The sequence below is a fragment of the Mastigoproctus giganteus genome, chromosome 2, assembly GCF_048544385.1.
Source record: "Mastigoproctus giganteus isolate SK-2022 chromosome 2, ASM4854438v1, whole genome shotgun sequence".
Classification (NCBI taxonomy): domain Eukaryota; kingdom Metazoa; phylum Arthropoda; class Arachnida; order Uropygi; family Thelyphonidae; genus Mastigoproctus; species Mastigoproctus giganteus.
Window position 1 is genome coordinate 2,398,675 of NC_143576.1, and position 19,989 is coordinate 2,418,663.

Below are 19,989 nucleotides of genomic sequence, written 5' to 3' on the forward strand. Positions count from 1 at the left end.
CAGTATTTTTAATTTTTGCAAGGAAATTTTCTCATATCCCTCCAGTTCCTAAAAAGGGTAACAAATCCCTTCCAATTATCATCCCATTGCTGCTGCTGCTGTTTGTTTTTAGACTATATTGCTCGGTTGTATGTTATGTCTGTAAAGTGGGTGTTCATGGTTAATTTGCATGTTATGTGAGCTGAAAAACACAGAATAACTCGTGGGAAAATGCATCTCTCTCTCTCTCTCTCTCTCTCTCTCTCTCTCTCTCTCTCTCTCTTTCTGAGACCTGCTAACTACAGACCTGATTGAGGAGACCCTTATAAATTCCTTCAGTCATCAATGAGATGTCAAACCACATCCATCCAAATGAGTTATGTTGTTCATCTGTGAACAAATTCCAAGGACGTTTCCAAGGCTCTCAATTGTATTCAGCACGAAGGATGCCATGACTAAAGAAGTCCCCAGCCTATGATTTTCTCATTTCCTCATTCATCCATTCTGTTTTGCAATTGCATAGCCAGTCTTGCTCTCTCTCGCAATGTTTGGTTTTCTAACAAGTGCCATGTTATGCTGGCTGTTTATATGAACAAGCAAATGATGTGGTTTCTCATTTTTGCAACTGAATGTTTTGCCTTTTTAACACGATCTGCAAGGATTTTCTAGAAATCTGTCTTTCCATGAAGAGTGGTTCAAAAAGAAGATGTTATACCAGCACATACTACTGCAGGTTCTCAAACAACACATTCCATAGAGCATAATCGCCACAGGAATTAATACATAACTTGATACGGAAGTTATATAAAGGGAACTCGTAGATAATTAATACTTGATACTGAAATATATATATACTGTTATAACTGTTGGGATACAAGTTTAGGGTTATAATTTTGTACTGAAATTGAAATTAAATCGACATCATGATGACCAGAGCAGCAAAAAAAAAAAAAAAAAAAAGGCTCAAGCTAATGGGAGTGCTGTGGCTCAGAGGAGAACTGAGGGGGGCAGTTGCCCTCTGAACCACAGCCTTTTAAAATGCACTGCTTGCGTGATGTTTGTGGAGCAATCAGGTACGGGACATGATATTGCCATGGAGGATGTCTGTGTGTGCGTGTGCGATGCAAGGAGTGTAACGAAATCAGGCAACAACTCAGCGTTGTTATGGGCTTGTATGAGAGCTAGAAGAACAGGGTGGATGCCCTCGAAGGAACTAAATTGAGGGGCCTATCAAGCTCTCAGCTGCCTACATGAACGACAGAGCTTGCACTTGTTCATCACGCAACACAGGGCAGAATCCGCTGGTCCCACAGGAACTAGTAGTTGTTAGTGACTCTATTGTCAGGGAAATGGGAAACATGCTTTGTAAGAAGGAGAGGTGGAACAGGACCGGGGTATGTCTGCCAGGAGAAAAGGTTGATGACGTTATAGAGCGGTTATCATCTTTTAAGGACACAAAAGGTGATATAGTTGTACACGTTGGAACTGATGATATCAAGAGTAGGAGACCAGCAGAATTACTTAATAAGTACAGGTCATTGTTGAAAAAAAGCTGTGAATTAGGGTTCAATTTGAAAGTGTCTGCAGTTCTGCCCAGACACGATAGGAGGGAGTATATGATGAGAGCCTTGTCGAACAATTCGGCCCTGGAAAGATTGTGCAAGGCTCAAGGGGTAGAATTTTTTTCAGCCTGGACTGTACTTGTTAACAGGAGAGATTGCTTCTACAGGGATGGGATAAACTTAAATAGAAAGGGTGCAAGAATATTTGCTGATGCTGTCGAGGCACTGTTAGGTGTGTCGGAAAACTGCTAGCTTGGGGGGATACAAAGACTAATAGATTAATAGTAGCCACTGGCAGAGGTGAAAGTGATTCTTGCACTGCTTTTACTGGAATGAGCAGAAGCCTGGAAAACAAGATGCAGGATATTTCAGAGACTGCTGGGAGTCGTTGTGGTACAAGTAAACACATGGGTTGTGTTAGGGTAGTTAAGAATAGAAACAGGTACATGTATACTTGCGTGTACACCAATGCTAGGAGTTTGGTAAATAAATTTGATGAATTTGAGGTATTGCTCAAAGCATCAAAGGCAGATATTGTTAGGATATCAGAGACATGGTGTCACACAGATATAAGGAATGCAGAACTGGAATTTGGGAAGTAAAATGTTTAAAGGAAGGATAGACAGGATAGGAAAGGAGGAGGGGTTATGCTATTAGTGAAGAAACACACAAAATCCAAGGAAGTGCAGCCAGTCGACATTCATGGACTGTGCAGTGTCAAGTCAGTTTGGTGTGACATAAGCATTGGGGGATCAAAATTAAGAGTAGGAGTGTGCTATAGGCCTAATGACTCTGATGAGTATAATAAGAAACTGTACAGGGAAATAGAGTGGGCCAGTACATCAGAGAGTCTTATAATGGGAGATTTTAATTTCCCAGATATTGACTGGAATTTGTGGGTTGCTCACTCACACACTAGCAAGGCTTTTGTGGATTTACTGGATGATTATTTTTTACATCAGCATGTTCGGGAGGCAACTAGAGGGAGTAATACTCTTGATTTGATTATCAGTAGTGATTCTTCATGCATTAAGAATCTGCAGATAAAGGAACCACTAGGTGGCAGTGATCACAGTGTGCTGAAGTGGGATTTACTCAAATAGGTAACTACCATCAGGGGTAAAGGGAAGGGTTATTGCTTTTGTAAAGGCGACTACGATGGTCTGAGACAGTATTTAAATTCTACACAGTGGGACCAACTGAAGATGTTATGGGAAGAATTAAAGAACTTATCTTGGAAGCTACTAGGCTTTACATACCAACTAAAAAATATTGTTCAAGGTTTAGGCCTAAATGGATATCAGATGAACTAATGAAACATATGACAGAGAAGAAAAATGCATGGGATACATATAAATTAACACGTGATACAGAAGCCTCTGATAGATGCAAGTTGATCTGTAACCAAGTTACAAAGGTGGTTAGGCAGGCAAAGGCAGATTACGAGAAATCTTTGGCAAGGGATGCAAAGAGTTCTTTACTTATGTAAACTCTAGAAGGAAGGGGATGAATCAGATTGGTCCACTTGATATCGATGGGTCAACTGTTGATGATCCTACTCAGTTAGCTAACAAACTAAATGAATATTTTGCATCAACATTCACACAGGAGGAGTTATTCAGCGAAGGGAATGCTAGAGGTGTATTCAACTCTGGCAGTAAGCTAGAGAATCTTGTAATAACCAAGAGTAAAGTGGAGGAGAAATTGTTGAAGATAAACACAAGAAAGGCATCTGGGGTGGATGGGATTTATCCAGTTATATTAAAGGAGGCAGCAAAGGAAGTAAGCAAACCCTTAGCACTAATTATGAGAGCTTCTTTTTACTCAGGGGAGGTACACATGGAATGGAGATGTGCAAATGTGACCCCAATTCACAATGGAGGATCAAAGGCCGACACAAGTAATTATAGACCTGTTTGTTTGTTATTGTTTGTTATTTGGTTTTTAGGAGCATTAGCAAATAAGGCCATATTGCTCCGGGATATGCCGTGGTCATTCCCCAACCTTTCCGCATCCTCCGTATTTGGTGGTGATGGGCTCGAACCCCGGTCTAATCCAGAAGCGTGTGCTATGCACTGCTGCTCCTGCCCACCTAGCTACGGAGGCGCCTCATTATAGACCTGTGAGTTTAACTTCTGTTCTAGGGAAATTAATGGAGGCACTGGTTAAAGAAGCATTGCAGGATCATCTAGACAAGACTTCAGTTATAGCTCAGACACAGCATGGTTTTGTTAAGGGGAAGTCTTGCCTGACCAATTTGATTGGATACTATGATGTAGTCACAAAAGAACTGGATGCAGGGAATAACTTTGATATTATATACTTGGATCTCAGAAAGGCTTTTGATACTGTTGCACATGGAAGACTGCTGCACAAATTGGAGCAGTGTGGCATTGGAGGCAAATTGCTGCTATGGATAAAGGGGTGGTTGAGGGGGAAAAGACAGAGAATGGTAATCAATGGACACTGCTCATCGTGGACTAATGTTATTAGTGGAGTCCCTCAGGGTTCATTGTTGGGTCCATTATTGTTTTCTGTATTTATAAATGATATTGATGATGGTATATCAAGCTTAATGTCCAAGTTTGCAGACAATACAAAGGTTGGCAGGGTTGTCAAGGACACTACTGACACTATGCTGCTGCAACAGGATCTAGAAAGGTTGAGCAGATGGGCTGAGAAGTGGCAAATGAAATTTAACATTGACAAATGTAAAGTACTACATATGGGAAACAGCAACCCCAGAGCAACATATCAACTCTGTGGTACTACACTGATAGTGGTAGAGAATGAAAAGGACCTGGGGGTAATTGTGCAGGCAGATATGAAGTTTTCTGATTAGTGCAGACTGTCTGCAAGAGTAGCCCATAGTGTCTGTCAATGATATACAGGAATTTTTCTAGCAGGAATAAGGAGGTGATTATTTCCTTGTATAAGACAATGATCAGGCCACACCTTGAGTACTGTATACAGGTCTGGAGGCCTCATTTCAAGAAGGATGTAGAGTTGCTGGAATGAGTACAGAGAAGGGCAACACGATTAGTGAATGGAACAAAGGGGTAGGTACTCTTACGAAGAAAGGCTTAAGTTTTGCAAGTTACAGTGTCTGGAGACTAGGCTCCAGCAAGGTGATCTGATTGAGGTGTATAAAGCCTTAAATGGTTTGAGCATGCTCAATGCTGATGGGATTCTTCCTCTTGCTTAGAATAATCTCCTGAGAGGGCATAAATTCAAATTGAGGAAAGACAGATGTAGGATAGACGTGCGAAAATTTGCATTTAGCCAGCGGGTAGTTGGTTGGTGGAACAGACTTCCATCCCTTGTCGTGGAAGTTGATAGCCTAAATAAATTTAAGGCTCAGCTGGACAGGTATTTCGGATGAACGGTGGGGTGAAGTGGTTTTTTTTTTTTTTTTTTTTTTTGTGGCTGATGCTGCATTAGCTTGCTTTCTTGCATCGTATGCCTCTACTAATGTTAACGTTATGCTAATGGAACAATTTATATATTCTCTCCAAATTCACTTGAACTCACACTCCCCCGATGCCTATTTGTGGTGCATACTGTATACTGGCCTGTAACATTATGCAGTCAATTTCAAAGGAATGCATTAAGAAAATGTCTGGTAACCTATAATATCAATATGAAACATGCATGGAGGATAATGGTGCATATTTACAACATATATTTGTATGGAATTTTAATTTGATGTGTTCTGCTTCAGCTAATTCAGAAACAAATAAATAATTCTTTTCTATTCATTTCAGTATACTTTATTCTGGGTCATACAGTAGTGCTCCACTTTCCGGCATTGCGATAATACAGCAGTTTTCAATTATATCCATATTTGTTACGTTCAGTGCATGTTTCACTTTTTTGGTATTTTTTGGCATGATGTGCTCAGCAGCAGCAGCCAAGTCCGAGAAGGGCATCCGGTGAAATTTTATTGTCAGTGATTCAGTCTGTTTACAGCATATGATAGTGTAAACATGTTATTAGGCTTTTACATGCATTTGCAATTGGAAGAAAAGACTATGTTCCACTTTTCGACAGAACCTAAACCACTGTGTGAGGGCGGGGCCTGCTGAGTTCTCAAACAACCACGTAATTCCTTAAATACCGATCTCCAGGTAATTCTCCAACAGGGCAAAGAAAACTTCGTTAACTTTAGTCCTTTTAAAACTCAGCTAATCCTTCAATCCTTCTAAAGTTCATTATGATGTTTTACAAAGACAAAGCTATCAGACAAATAGTTGTTCCTACTACATATTAACCAAAACAAACAAGACAAATGAAATCCAATATAACAGGAGTGGCCAACAAGTCAATCGCAGCTTTAATTTCAGTCGATCAAATCACGACGAATTCTAAATATATATAAAAAATAGATTAGTCAAAATCTAAATGTTATTATTATTATTATGCACCCCACTGCATATGCTTCTTACAAATCCATTGAATCACGTGACTACTCTTTTCGCTTCCCAGCCTCTAGGCTTGTGTAACGAAAATTCACGCAGTTACCTTATGGAGAGCAGCGTATGTGTCGAATTCTTATTTAGCTTACTTAATATTAATAACTGGACAGTACTTATACGTTAATTTAATACCCTTTGATTTAAAATGAACGCTATGAAAAATAGTAAAACGTATCATTTTCATCAAGAATGGGAACTAGAATACTTTTTTTGTAATGATAAAAGAAAAATGTTGTTGTTTGATTTGTAATGCTTAAAAGTGCTCTTCAAGATCTGCAATTACATCAAAATGCTGTGATGCGATACATCGAAAAAATGAGTAAAAATGTGAGCAAACAATTGCGTGCTCAATTGGCTAATTGTGTGTCCTTTTCTTTACAACTAGATGGATCTAGAGACGTCAGTAATACAGCTCAATTGCATCAGTTTCTGTTCATATAGTTTTCGATGATTCTGCCATTAGAGAAGAACTGCTGGTTATGGTTTCGTTAAAAGAAAGACGTTGTCATTTTTTGTCATTTGGTTTTTAGGAGCATTAGCAACTAAGGCCACATTGCTCCGGGGATATGCGGTGGTCATTCCCTGACCTTTCCGCATCCTCCGTATTTGGTGGCTCATGGGCTCGAATCCCCGTCTAATCAAGAAGCACATGCTACGCACTGCTGCTCCTGCCCACCTGGCTACGGAGGCGCCATTAAAAGAAAGAACTAGAGGTCTTGATATATTTAACACATTCAAAAATTTTATTGAAAAAATTAAATTACCACTATTTAAGCTCGTGTCAATAACAACAGATGGAACTAAAGCAATAATGGGGCATCTTAACAGATTCATCGCATTGCGCCAAAAGGATGACGAATTCCCAGATTTTTTTGAGTCACCACTACATCATCCACTAACAAGTGTTAGCCAGAAAAAGATTAAATACTAAAAATGTTATGTTCATAGCTTTCAAATTCATGAATTCCATCAGAGGACAATCTCTTCAAAGGAGACATTTCAAAATGCAACTTGATGAAAATGAACCAGATCTGATATTACACAGAGATGTGAGGTGGCTAGGTCGGAGTAAGTTTCTACAGAAATTTTGAAATTTGCTGAATGAAATTTTAAAAAAAATTGCTGATCAAAGGGGAGATGATTATCAGCAGCTACAAGATATGGAGTGGTTGCGTGATCTGGGTTTTTTGTCAGATTTTACCAGAAAATTAAAGCGATCTGAATTTGGAAAAAATAAAAATGTGGGTGACATGATTAGTAATATTTCTGCATATAAATATAAATTTTTGGGAATGGCTAAGGATCTCAAAGAAAAAAAATTTAACATTTTGCAAGTATGTAAAAAGATCATTTGCAAAAATATTATTTATTATTATTATTATTATTATTATTAGCTGTATGAAGCAAGGAAAAGGAAGCCTGAGGTTTATGCCAAAAACCAGCCAAAAAAAATTTCTGAGTTACCCTGAGTGTGAGAGAGAGAGAGAGAGAGAGAGAGAGAGAGAGAGAGAGAGAGAGAGAAAGTGAAAGTAGAAGGAAATTACCAAGAAACAGAAGAATGATGATATCCAGCTTAGGACCCTGGGTGTGCCAAGCAAATACTTACCAGATGTGAAATCTTGTTTTTGAATTTAAAAGTGAGAAATATGTTTCTGAAATTGAGAAAGTTGTGGATGATTTTGAAACCAGATTCGGTGATTTTAAAACAATTGAAGACATTGTTCAATACATTTTTATCCATTTAATGTTGACTTAGATACGAAACAAATTGCTGAGATTTTTCACATGGAGAAAATATTGCTTGAAAATGAAATTATTACATTGCAAAACAATATCTTCCTAAAAGCCAGATCATCAGAAAAAGACTTTTGGAAATATGTTTGCAGAAAAAAGTACTCAAATGTAAAAATATGTAGTGAACTTTTAAATTCCTTTTTTGATTCCACATATCTATGTGAATCGGATTTTTCATATTTGAAACAAACAAAGACGAAGAATTGTTCTAATCTTACAGACTTGCATACAGAAAATTCTTTACTGTGGGCGTTATCACAGTATATCCCCGATTTTGAAAGCTTGGCAGATGACACGAAGACACAAACTACCCATAAATTAAAAATTTAAATATATGTTAATTTAAAATAAGAATTCTGAATTGTATTTAATTTTAAAATTTATAAACAACAATTTTCAATATGTGTTGATTAACCCTTTTAACCATGTGCAATTAAATTCTTGAGATAGTAGATCGCGGCACATTTTGAATAAAAAAAGTAGATGGCATCACAAATTAAGTTGGCCACCCCTGCAATATAATACATATCCATCATAACACTCCTGCTTATAGCACTCTCCTATTTTTAATGCCCTTTTCTTCTGGTTCCGTGGTTGATACCAATGAAGTGCCACAGATTTTTTAGACACAATATCTCCGAAGCTGTTTACTGCTGCCCTTGAGGAAGCTTTCAGAAGATTAGACTGGACGCAGAAAGGAGTCAATGTGAACGGAGAGTACCTAAACCATTTAAGATTTGCAGATGACATTGTGGTCATAAGCCACGATCCCAAAGAATTACAGGAAAATCTTAATGAGTTATGCACAGTTAGTAAGGATTTTGGACTAAAGATGAATATGGCTAAAACAAAATGTTGAACAAGTATGCCACAGAAAGGGAAATAATGATTGAAGGAGGAGTAATTCAAAAGGTGGAGTCATATCTGGGACAAGTTATTAGCTATAATAATGATAAATGGCTGGAAGTCAAGAGAAGAATAAATTTTGTATGGATAGCATTCAGGAAATTCATTATTATTGTTTTTATAATAATTTTTCTTTTTAATTATTATTATTTTATACTAAATTCCTCATGTTTATAATACGCAAACTGATCAGTTTAATTTAATAAAATCTGTTTAAAATTTCAGATTCTTTTAACAGCATAAAAAGATTCTAATGTTTCATAAGTATTTTGAGTATTTTGAATATACATTCACATATGAAAAATTCTGTAAGGAAGTGGAGAACAGAAGCTTATTAAAATCCAAAAGGGAGTTTCTTATGGGTGAGGGGCAGACCCCTCACCCATAAGAAAAAGCCCACATTTCAATGCAGTTTGACAGCTAGTGATGACAAACAAATTCAACATGTCCAAAATCCCTGCGTTTCCTCTGATGTAGACCAGCCTGATGATCCATGTGACAAGCCCCCCAAGCCCCCCACTCTGCTAAGGTCCTAAGGAAACTTGAAAAAATGGAAAATGATGACTCCCACTTGAATGTGCAATTACCCATTGCTTTCATGGACAGTAAGGATGTCTGCAGGACACCTGTGGGACACCCAGCAGATTCCCCTCATGGATACTTCAAAGAAAAAAAACCAGGATTAGAATGCCTCTTAGGAAAGCCATTAAGCCTACAATTTCTAAGAAAAAGCTCATGTCCTGCACCCTGGCAGTCGGTGGAGGGCAGCCTTCCCTGCTGCCTCAGCAAGATTCTTACCTGGAAATGATTTCTCACCTTCGCAAGGTCGAAACTGCCATTGCCAATGAGAAAGGGAAACTTGCCAAGGTCTCTTTCCACAAGCTTTCAAAGACATGGTCTAGAATGGAAAATATGATTTACACTCTGCTTATGGACAATGTACGATGGCCTCCGTAGCCAAGTGGTCAGAAGCGGGAGTGCAGAAGCACACGCTCTTTGAGTAGACCGGGGTTCAAGCCCCTGACTGCTGAATACGGTCGATCTGCCAACCCGCACTGGACCAGCGTGGCAGATTATGGTCCATTTCCCTCAGCATGAATTGTTGAGGAGGCTTCCATCCTGCAGTGGGTTGATAATGGCTGCACTTGACTTTTATGGACAATGAAAAGCTATAAGCGCAGAACACGGTTTTCTACCTAATGTCTGACAAACCTGCAGAGGCCAGCAAGCTACAGCCATTACAAACCAAGAACTCCACACTGAGCAATGACAAATCTTACTAGTACATTTCTTATGCCTCAGCCCTGAAGCAACCTGTACCTCCCCCATCCCATGCAGAACCAGAAGCACATTGTCATTATAAAGGCAAAACAGCTCTCTCGATAACAGCTTTTGTTGTTTGGTTTTTTAAGGAGCATTAGCAACTAAGGCCATATTGCTCCTGGTTATGCGGTGGTCATTCCCTGACCTTTCCGCATCCTCCGTATTTGGTGGTGACGGGCTCGAACCCCGGTTTAATCAAGAAGCGTGTGGTACGCACTGCTGCTCCTTCCCACCTGGTTACGGAGGCGCCAACTCGATAACAGCAAGGAAGTGAAACCGCAGGTCTTGTCATCCCTTAAACCAAAACTGGACAGTGCCAGAATAAGGAACATCGTACTGTGGCATAGTGACATAGTATTTAGGGAGGAACTATAGGAAATTTTGGAATTGGTAAAAGAAATAAAAGAGGTGAAAGACTTGTGGAATTTGCAGAATCTCAAGGACTGTCAGTAATGAACACTTTTTTCAAGAAAATGGTGAACAGAAAGTGGACATGGAAGAGTCCAAATGGATTAACTACTAATGAAATCGACTTCATCCTCACTAACAGAAGATATATTGTGAATGATGTTACCGTCCTGAATAAGGTAAATGTTGGAAGTGATCACAGAATGGTAAGATGTACACTTGATATAGATGTAGGAAAGGAAAGGAAAAAACTGACTCGAGTAAATAATACAAAGGTCTTTGAGATAACAGAGGAGGAGAAAAAGCAGTATGTACTGGAACTTAAGAACAAGTTTGAGCTTCTGCAGACTGCTCAGGACCAAGATATCGACAAGGAATATTACAACTTTCTGAAAGTGATAAAGCCCAAGAAACCTATAGGGAAACAGAAATCCAAAGAAGAAAAAATTAGTCAAGAAACACTTGTCATGATGAACCAAAGATGACAAATGAAGAGCAAGAAAAACACTGACAGGGAGAAAATTGAGTATACGGAGTTATGCAAAGCCATTAGAAAGAGACTCAGAGAGGACACAAGAAGATTTAACACAAGAAAAGTAAAACAAGCATTAAGGGAAAACAAAGGATTTAAATTAGCAGCCATGAGCAGTAATACAGAAAGACAAATGATACTGAAACTGAAGAATAGCGATGGAGTACTTATAAACAGCAGAGAAGGCATAATTCAAATAGCAGAAGACTACTATACAGAATTATACAAGGAGCGAGGGAATGATACGAGCAGTAGGGAGGATGGATTGCAAAGTAGCAACACATATGACATACCCGATATTCTTCCTGATGAGGTAGAACATGCATTGAAGAAAATGAAGAATCGGAAAGCCCCGGGAGAAGATGAAGTTACTGTAGAGTTGTTAAAATTGGGAGGAAGAGACATAACACAAAAACTGGCAAGGCTCTTCACAAAGTGCATTAGAAAAGGTGTGACGCCTAAGCAGTGGAATAATGCAATCATAGTTTTGCTGCATAAGAAAGGAGATAAATCAGAAATTGGAAATTATAGACCAATTAGCTTGTTATCCCACATCTACGAGTTGTTCACAAGGGTCATTACTAACAGATTAGAAAGAATACTTGATGAGAATCAACCGAAAGAGCAAGCTGGCTTTAGGACAGGATTCTCAACTATGGATAACATTCACGTAATATCACAGCTAATGGAGAAAGCAAATGAATATAAAACACCATTATGCCTGTCATTTGTGGATTATGAAAAGGCATTTGACTCCATACAGTATAAGGCAATGTTTCGGGCACTGGAAAGACAAGGCATAGATACCCCGTATATTATGATTTTGAAGAAAATATATGAGAACGCTACCTCCTTTATTAGACTAGACAAAGACAGTAGCAAATTTAAAATCGAGAAAGGAGTTCGACAAGGAGACACAATATCTCCGAAGCTGTTTACTGCTGCCCTTGAGGAAGCTTTCAGAAGATTAGACTGGTCGCAGAAAGGAGTCAATGTGAACGGAGAGTACCTAAACCACTTACGATTTGAAGATGACATTGTGGTCATAAGCCACGATCCCAAAGAATTAGAGGAAAATCTTAATCAGTTATGCACAGTTAGTAAGGATTTTGGACTAAAGATGAATATGGCTAAAACAAAAGTAATGATGAACAAGTATGCCACGGAAAGGGAAATAATGATTGAAGGAGCAGTAATTGAAAAGGTGGAGTCATATACTTATCTGGGACAAATTAGCTGTAATAATGATAAATGGCTGGAAGTCAAGAGAAGAATAAATTTTGTATGGATAGCATTCAGGAAATATAGTCACGTACTGAAGAGCAATATCCGAGTTTGTCTGAAACGTAAAATAATGAATCAATGTATACTCCCCACCATGACTTGTGGAAGTGAAACTTGGGCACTCACCAAAAGAATGGAAGAGAAGCTGAGAACTACACAGCGAAGAATGGAACAAATTATATTGGGAATCAGACTGTTAGATAAGAAGAGAAACACACGGATTAGGCAGCAAACTCAAGTAAAGGACATTCTTATCAAAACTAAAGAACTAAAATGGTCTTGGGAAGGACACATAGCTCGAAGACATGATGACAGATATACTAAAAAAATAACAGAATGGTACCCAAGAGGAGCTAGAAGAAAACCTGGAAGACAAAGGTGGAGATGGATAGATGAAATTCATGAGTTTTTGGGTAGTAAATGGATGGCCAGTGCTCAAAACAGAAGGAACTGGAAAGTTGCTGGAGAGGCCTTCATCCTGCAGTGGATTGAAAATGGCTGATGATGATTTAGGGTTAGGTGCCACCTGTGATTTTCCACATCTGCACACCGTATGTACTCTGTTGCAGAACTGCTGCATAAGCCAGAAAAAAGTGTAATGTCTGGTTTATGCAGAATTGTGTTATGTTCTGTTGTTGTGTCTCTGGCTACTTGGCTGTAGGGCCCCCCTAGTGGAAACCTACATTGCTCGCCACCACCACCACTAGGAGGTGAGCCAGGCTGCCTTCATACTCTGGCTGATCTCTACCAGGGTCGTCTAAGCTTTCTGGATGGAGAACAAACAAAAAAAAAAAAAAAAAAAAAGAAAGAAAGGAAGATAGTAGAAGTGGTGGAGTCAAAGTAGGCAAAAGGAGGAGGATGAGGAAAGAAGGCATCCTCCAGTGGAAAGAAAAGGTGGGAAGGGAGAAGTAGGAATCACCCCTGGTCTGGGAGCCCACCAAAGGCCAGGGAAAGGAAGACAGTTTACAGAATAAGGGAGGTCTGCAAAGTTGGGAAGGTGCAACAGGAAGTGTCTGAGTTTGATTTAAATCAGTTCAGTGCCGTCATTCCAACGTAGAAGATGTCCAGTTAGGTGTTCATTCAGTTCTGATAGTGGCCGGTGATGAGAGAAGAGCATATACAAGGAGAGATCATAGTGGCTTCAGGAATGTCTAGTGTGGATGTCTATGTTGTGGGATCAGACGTGGAGAGATGATACCAACGCCTTTTGAAGCCTGCTGATGCATATCTGCTAAAAGCTAAAAACACTTCTTTTGATTTTAACAGGTTGCTTTCCGGACTGAGTGTGGTTAAATTTATATCCAGTAACAATTGATTACGTAGGTCCAAGTAGATGTTACACGAGTGCATTACATGGTGCCAGTCCTCCAGTTCTCCACGAACACAATGGGCATCGTTTACAAGCCCAAAGTCCTGAAGTCACTTTTTGAATGAACCATGTCTTGACAGAAGAAAGGTAGCATATAAATTAGGGAAGAACCAGCCAAGTCTTTGTTTGTTGAGGTAGGAGACACTAGGTAGAAATAGCTTGGTAGTACTGCCTTTGGTGGAATCATCCCAATGGATTTTCCAGAGGGAAAAAAATTCTTGCCAAGTATGCCGGAGTTCTTGTTTCGGATGTGCATTAACAATAGTTTTTATCCCCAGGAATTCAGTTTCTTTGTTCTTTCTGATGGCATGTGAAAGCACTTGAAGGCCACTTGGAGGTCAAGGGGGATACAACCTGTTAATACTTGTAGTGCTGCTTTTGAGGTCGTTCTACAAGCCCGAGTCATTTTTAATAACATCAACCGTTGTATCTGCAGAATAATGTTCCTGGTGCTGATGACGGACAAACGATGGAACCATACGGCAGTGCCGTATGTTACGAACGGTACAAAAACAGCTGCATAAATAAGGTGAAGTGCAGGTCCCTTAAGACCCCAGTCTTTGCTGGTGAAGCGAGCAAGCATATTGATATAATTTTTGGCATTCTCTTTCATGGACTTTAGATGTAGCATGAAAGTTCTGAGATCATCTAGGGGTGACACCTAAATATTTGAATGAACGTTGATTCTTGAGTGCATGTCCTTTATAACGAATGGTTGGTTGTCTGTTGATGTCAAGACAGCCTTTGAGAAGCAGGATTCTGCTTTTATCTAAAGAGATTTCCAGATTATTCTCTTCAGCCCAAACCGACAGGGCATTCAAGACTGTGTTGGCTCTGATCTCAATAGCTGCACGAGTAGGGCCCTCAACAACGATAACCAGGTGATCTGCATATGAGAGTTGTGTGGTGTGGGGGAAGTTCTGCAGGAGCCATTCATCCAGAATCATATTCCAAACAGCTGGCCCCAGAACAGAGTCCTGCGGGAAGCCTCTGGTGAGTTGGCGGGTGATAACATGAAATTTTGTTTTCATGGTAACTTTTCTGTTATAGAAGTAATCTGTAAGATATTTGAAGTTGTTGAGGGAGCAGCCAGATATTCTGGCTCTCCGGAAGATCCCTGGCCACCAGACGATGTCAAAAGCTCTTTTTAAATCTATAAAAATCGCCAGTACATAACGGACATCAGAATTATCTGCTAGCTGAGTGGTTTTCTGTAGTACATCAATAGTTGAGCAACCCTGCTTGAAGCCAAACTGGAGTGTAGAGGCGAGTCCTTTGGTTTCATAGACAGACTGAAGACGGATGAAAAGTAACCTCTCAAATACTTTTCCTAATATTGGCAATAGAGAAATTGGACGGTATGCTTTGGCTACACCAGTGGGACGATTTGGATCCTTGGGTAAAAGCCTGAGATTGGCATGTTTCCAACGGGTAGGAAAGGAGCCTTTAATTCATGTGTTGAATGGTTAGGACATCGGGTGCAACGGACCAAAGATGCTTGATGGACTCTCCCCGTGATGAGCTCCAGTCCACAAGAACCTCTGTACTATCAGAGATAAAGGGATTGTGGTCAAGGCAGCCTAGAAATAGCCAATGGCTTGTTCAGCTATGAATAGCCAACCTTCACAGCCTTCACATTGCACAAGTCAATGAACAGAAAGCCTATTCAGTGGCAAGTCAACTCTACAAGTTATGGAGGAACATAACATTGATCTTCCTCTCCTTCAAGAACACTACGGTTCTGGAGGCAAGGTCGCTGGGCATCCTCATGCATACCAGAAAATACAGTTTCTGCCGGTAGCTGCTATGCTTCCATCATTATCAGGAACCCAGATGGTCACCAGGATTCATTCTTTTTGCACTTCCCACCTCACTGCTGCCACTTTTGAAGCCATCACCTTTCTAACTGCATACTTTCAGTATTCACCGGACATCCAGCCACATAGGGCAGAACTGGACCATGCCCTTGCCTTTCTGGGAAATGAACATTATCTTGGCTGTAGACACAAACCCCAAATCTCCGCTGTGGTATAGTGCTACTACAGATGCCAAGCACTCTGGTGGAAAACTTCTTGGTCCCCCATCATCTGATCATCGCCTGGTTTTCTTTTACTCTCCTCCCCAGCCAGGGGGAGGAAATTGATTCCTGTCTCCTCCCCCTGCCACCCCCTTCCTCCACCTGGTGAGGCCTGGGCCTGCTTCACTGACTCTCTGGGGTTGCCTTCTCTATCATCCCCATACCTCTGTCTTCCCCCAGCCTTCAGCTCCCCCCCCATACTCTGTCTATCTCACAGTGTACACCCCACACAACTTATCAATTAATAACGTCCAAATTTAAACCATGCTTACATTACTCTTGGCCTTTTATATTCTAGCATAAACCCCCTCTTTTTGTTTACATAGGCCCTTGCTACTGAAATCTTTGGAAACTAGGTGGAAGGGCCTGCCAGAGTACAAAAATCAACTGGGTACCTGACCTGCCTCCCAGGGGCCAAGTGTGGTAACAGTGGGTCCCAATGGCTAAATGGTCAGAAAAACAACGGTACACAACACTACCCATCCATCCACTCCCCACACACTTTTTAAATCTCTGGCATTCACAGAGTTCTGTGCTACACAAACAGAGTGCACAACTCGGAGATGAGGGAAACCCCTGGTGCCGTCAGACAACTAACACACTGTGCACTTTGCACTTGATCTGATCATTGTCATCTCACTTAACCAGCCCTCTACGTTCTTCACCTCAACTGGTCAATCAAACATCAATATCACTGTTACCTCTCCTACCATTGCCAGATACATCTCTAAATGAAACGTAAATGAGTTCCTCATTTACTTGGGATAATAAGCATAAATACATGCACTGTTCATTTCAAATCTCTTGTGTTCAATGGCTTTCATATGGGAAAATAGAAGAGGCCAACAGTTTTTAGTTTTTCATTTTTATATTTTATCCCTATAATGTTTTTATTTTCAACAAAATTAATATATTTCAAAAAAAAATTTAATTCAATATTTGTTAAAAATTTTAAAAATTAAATATTTGAAAAATGCTGTTGAACATATTTTATTTTAAAATAAAAAGTCTAAAAACCACTGTTTAAATATTTCATTTTTTATTAGAAACAAAAACTGCACACAATAAAATTACAATAAATCAAGAAAAGATGAAATATTGGTATATTATACATTTTGTTTATGAATTCTTAACACAGAATTTAAAAAAAACCAACAAAGCTTTTCAGAAATTAAAAAGGAAATTTGTCACCTATCAGGTTCTCTGCCACTGGCATTGTTACTTTACGGGCATCATCACTACAAGATTAAAGATCTTGTGTGTTTTAAATTTAGGTATGGAAATCAGGAAATATTAATTCGTTGTAATTACTTTCCCCCTTCACATTAAAGCTTTGCTTAGCCACTGCCCATTCTTTGGGGTTGGGCTTTTATGCTCCCAGCTGGCCTGAATGTTTCAATTATTTAATTCTTCTCTTCGCTTTTTTTCAACTATCTAGACTTCTTTTTTATTTAACCTACCTATTAGATTACTTGACTGATAGCATGATACTGTTCCTACCCTGGTTTCTCTTCTTTTTTGCCAACTTTTATATGTCTTTTTTTACCATCCTTATCTCCTTAAGTCATTACCCTATACTATACATTTAATTTTTATGTAATTCTAATTCCTTGTTCAGGACTTTGTTCCTGACCTGACTAAATTCTCTTCCTTTTGGCTGTTTGGTGCTCTGTCTGCATATTATGCAACATTTGTAATTGCATAAAATGCAGACTCTGCAATTAATAAAAATAAATTCAATGTGAATTTATTTTTATTAGCACATATACTATATACTGCCTTGGCACACAAAAACAATTCATTCAACCAGCATTAATAAATAGCTACGGTATTTAGATATTTATATTTAAATAAAAAAACAATTTGAAAAAATTATTTGTTAGAGCACAGGGGCCTCCATCCTAACTCATACAATTTCATAATCATTCATTGCAATATCACCTTAAAATACACTTTGTAATTGTCTGGATGTACAAATGCTATGTCACAGATGGATAGTCACAGTTGTGGTCCCCTAACAATGTCTGCTGAAAATATTATGCATGATATTATGCATAATATTTTCAGCAGACATTGTTAAGGGACTACAATCTCTATTGTCACAACTGTTTAGCTAAATTATTAGTTATTTCTTAATATTATATTTCTAGCAATGTAGATCTCTGTTGCTTTATGCATCTCTATATTAGCATTAGTATTAGCAGAGGCAAATGATGGAAGAAAGCAAGCTTATACAGCATTAGCCATATAAAAAAAAAAAAACTTTTCCATTTTACCCATCCATTCGCTCCAAAAACTTTTTCCAGTTCTTCCTTGAATTTATTTAAGCTATCAACTTCCACAACAGGTGGAAGTTTGTTCCAGCAATAAACTATCTGCTGGCTAAAGGCAAATTTCCACACATCTATTATACAACTATCTTACCTCAATTTCAGTTTATGCCCCCTCAGGTTCTTAATCTGAGCAAGAGGAAGAATCCCATCAGCATTGAGCCTGCTCAAACCATTCAAGGCCTTATACACCTCAATCAGATCACCTCGTAGGTGCCTACTCTCCAGACACTGCAATTTGCAGAGCTTAAGCCTTTCTTGGTAAGAGCATCCCTTTGTGTCCCCGCACCAATCTTGCTGCCCTTCTCTGTACTTATTTTAGCAAGTCTTCAACTTTCCTGAAATGAGGCCTATTTCAAATTATAGCTTCCTATAATTTCATAACTTCTGTCAAGCTCCCTAAAAATTCCTCCTCCGTGAATGTAGATGTAAAAATACTTATTCAGTTTGTCAGCAAACTAAGCAGAATTATCAATAGTTCAACCATTCATATCTACCTGACCAATATGATTCGTCCCTTTCCTTCTAGTGTTTACACAAATAAAGAAGTCTTTGCTGTTTTTTTTTTTTTTTTTCTTTCTTTGCAGGGGCTTCTTGTAAATTTGCCTTGGCTTGTCTATGCCATTTTATGATTTTACTGCAGACTAGCTTATACCTACTGTAGGTTTCTAGAAGATAATTCACCTACATCCTAGGCATTTTACTTTGCTGCTGATAGTCTCATCAGTTCCTCTGTTATCCATTAAGTTTAAATCTTTAAAAGTATCTCTTAGTTGGTATAAAAAGTCTAGTAACATCTGATATTACTTCTCTGATTCATAAATAAAAACATCATTACAACTGTTATTAGCTAAATCAATTATTATAAAGGCATGTGATTTTTGTATAGTAATTTAATAATAAATATTTTATTTTAGGATTTAATTAATATTATAATTAATCATTTAAATGAAATAGTATCAACTCACATCATAAAAGAATTATAATTACGTTATTTTAAATTATGATTCAATAAGTATATTTGACATATTCAATTAATACACTATTTTAATGAAAATTAGTAAAAATCAAAGATCCATTTCTGCTATTTGGCCATAAGCAGCAAAAATCTAAGTTATGCTACTGTAGTAACACACATACTTACCAGGAGATGCTAATTTATCTTTTCCATCTGAAACTTTTGGAAGAGCTGAAAGCGTCTTTACAAACTGGTCAAATTTCATTCTACCTTCTTCTTCTAAGAAAGCACCCAAAGACCAGTATAAAGATGTCAAAAAATAACTCTCCAAAACTAGCTTATCTTGAATTTCATCATTTAGTAAAGCATGAAGCATCAGAGAAAGTTGGGAAACCTAAAAAGAAATGATTTTCAGATCCAGAATTTAATAAATTGTGTTCCCAAAAAGTAACTAAAAATAGTATTTTAATAAATACAAATAATACTCACAAAAACTTTAAATATTTTTATAAGTATATACTAGAATCATCAGGAAAAACAACGTGACAGAATTAGCTTTTGCTTAACTGCACACATTAACTCTGTAACTCTTCACTAACTGGTCCATCGTATGCAAAATGCCTTACTAGCTTTTTTTCAACTGGTGTCAAAGAACAATGATCATAGCCAAGTAGACTAGCTGAGGAGGTTTTATGATTACCGATCCCAAAGGAAGTAGTTATTGTTGGTGACTCTATTGTCAAGGAGATGGGGAATATACTATGCAAGAAGGACAGATGGAAAAGGACCAGGGTATGTCTGTCCAGAGCAAAAGTTGATGATGTTGTAGAGCAGATATCATCTTTTAAGGGCACAAAAGGTGATGTTGTTGTACATGTTGGAACCAATGACATTAAGAGTAAGAGATCTACAGATTTACTCAACAAGTACAGGTCAATGTTGAAAAAAAAGTTGTGCAGAATTGCAGACACTTTCACATTCGGGTTGAATGT

The 19,989-nt window shown here is 38.5% G+C and overlaps 1 protein-coding gene across 1 annotated transcript in view; it reads right to left on the reverse strand.

Moving 5' to 3' along the window:
• Dhc98D (Dynein heavy chain at 89D) overlaps positions 1–19,989 on the reverse strand; it is a 971,787-nt gene that overhangs the window by 589,356 nt on the left and 362,442 nt on the right. Inside the window, exon 26 of the mRNA XM_090387912.1 lies at positions 19,184–19,391. Within this exon, the coding sequence (XP_090244038.1) occupies positions 19,184–19,391 (208 nt within the window). The remainder of the gene's footprint in view (positions 1–19,183; positions 19,392–19,989) is intronic.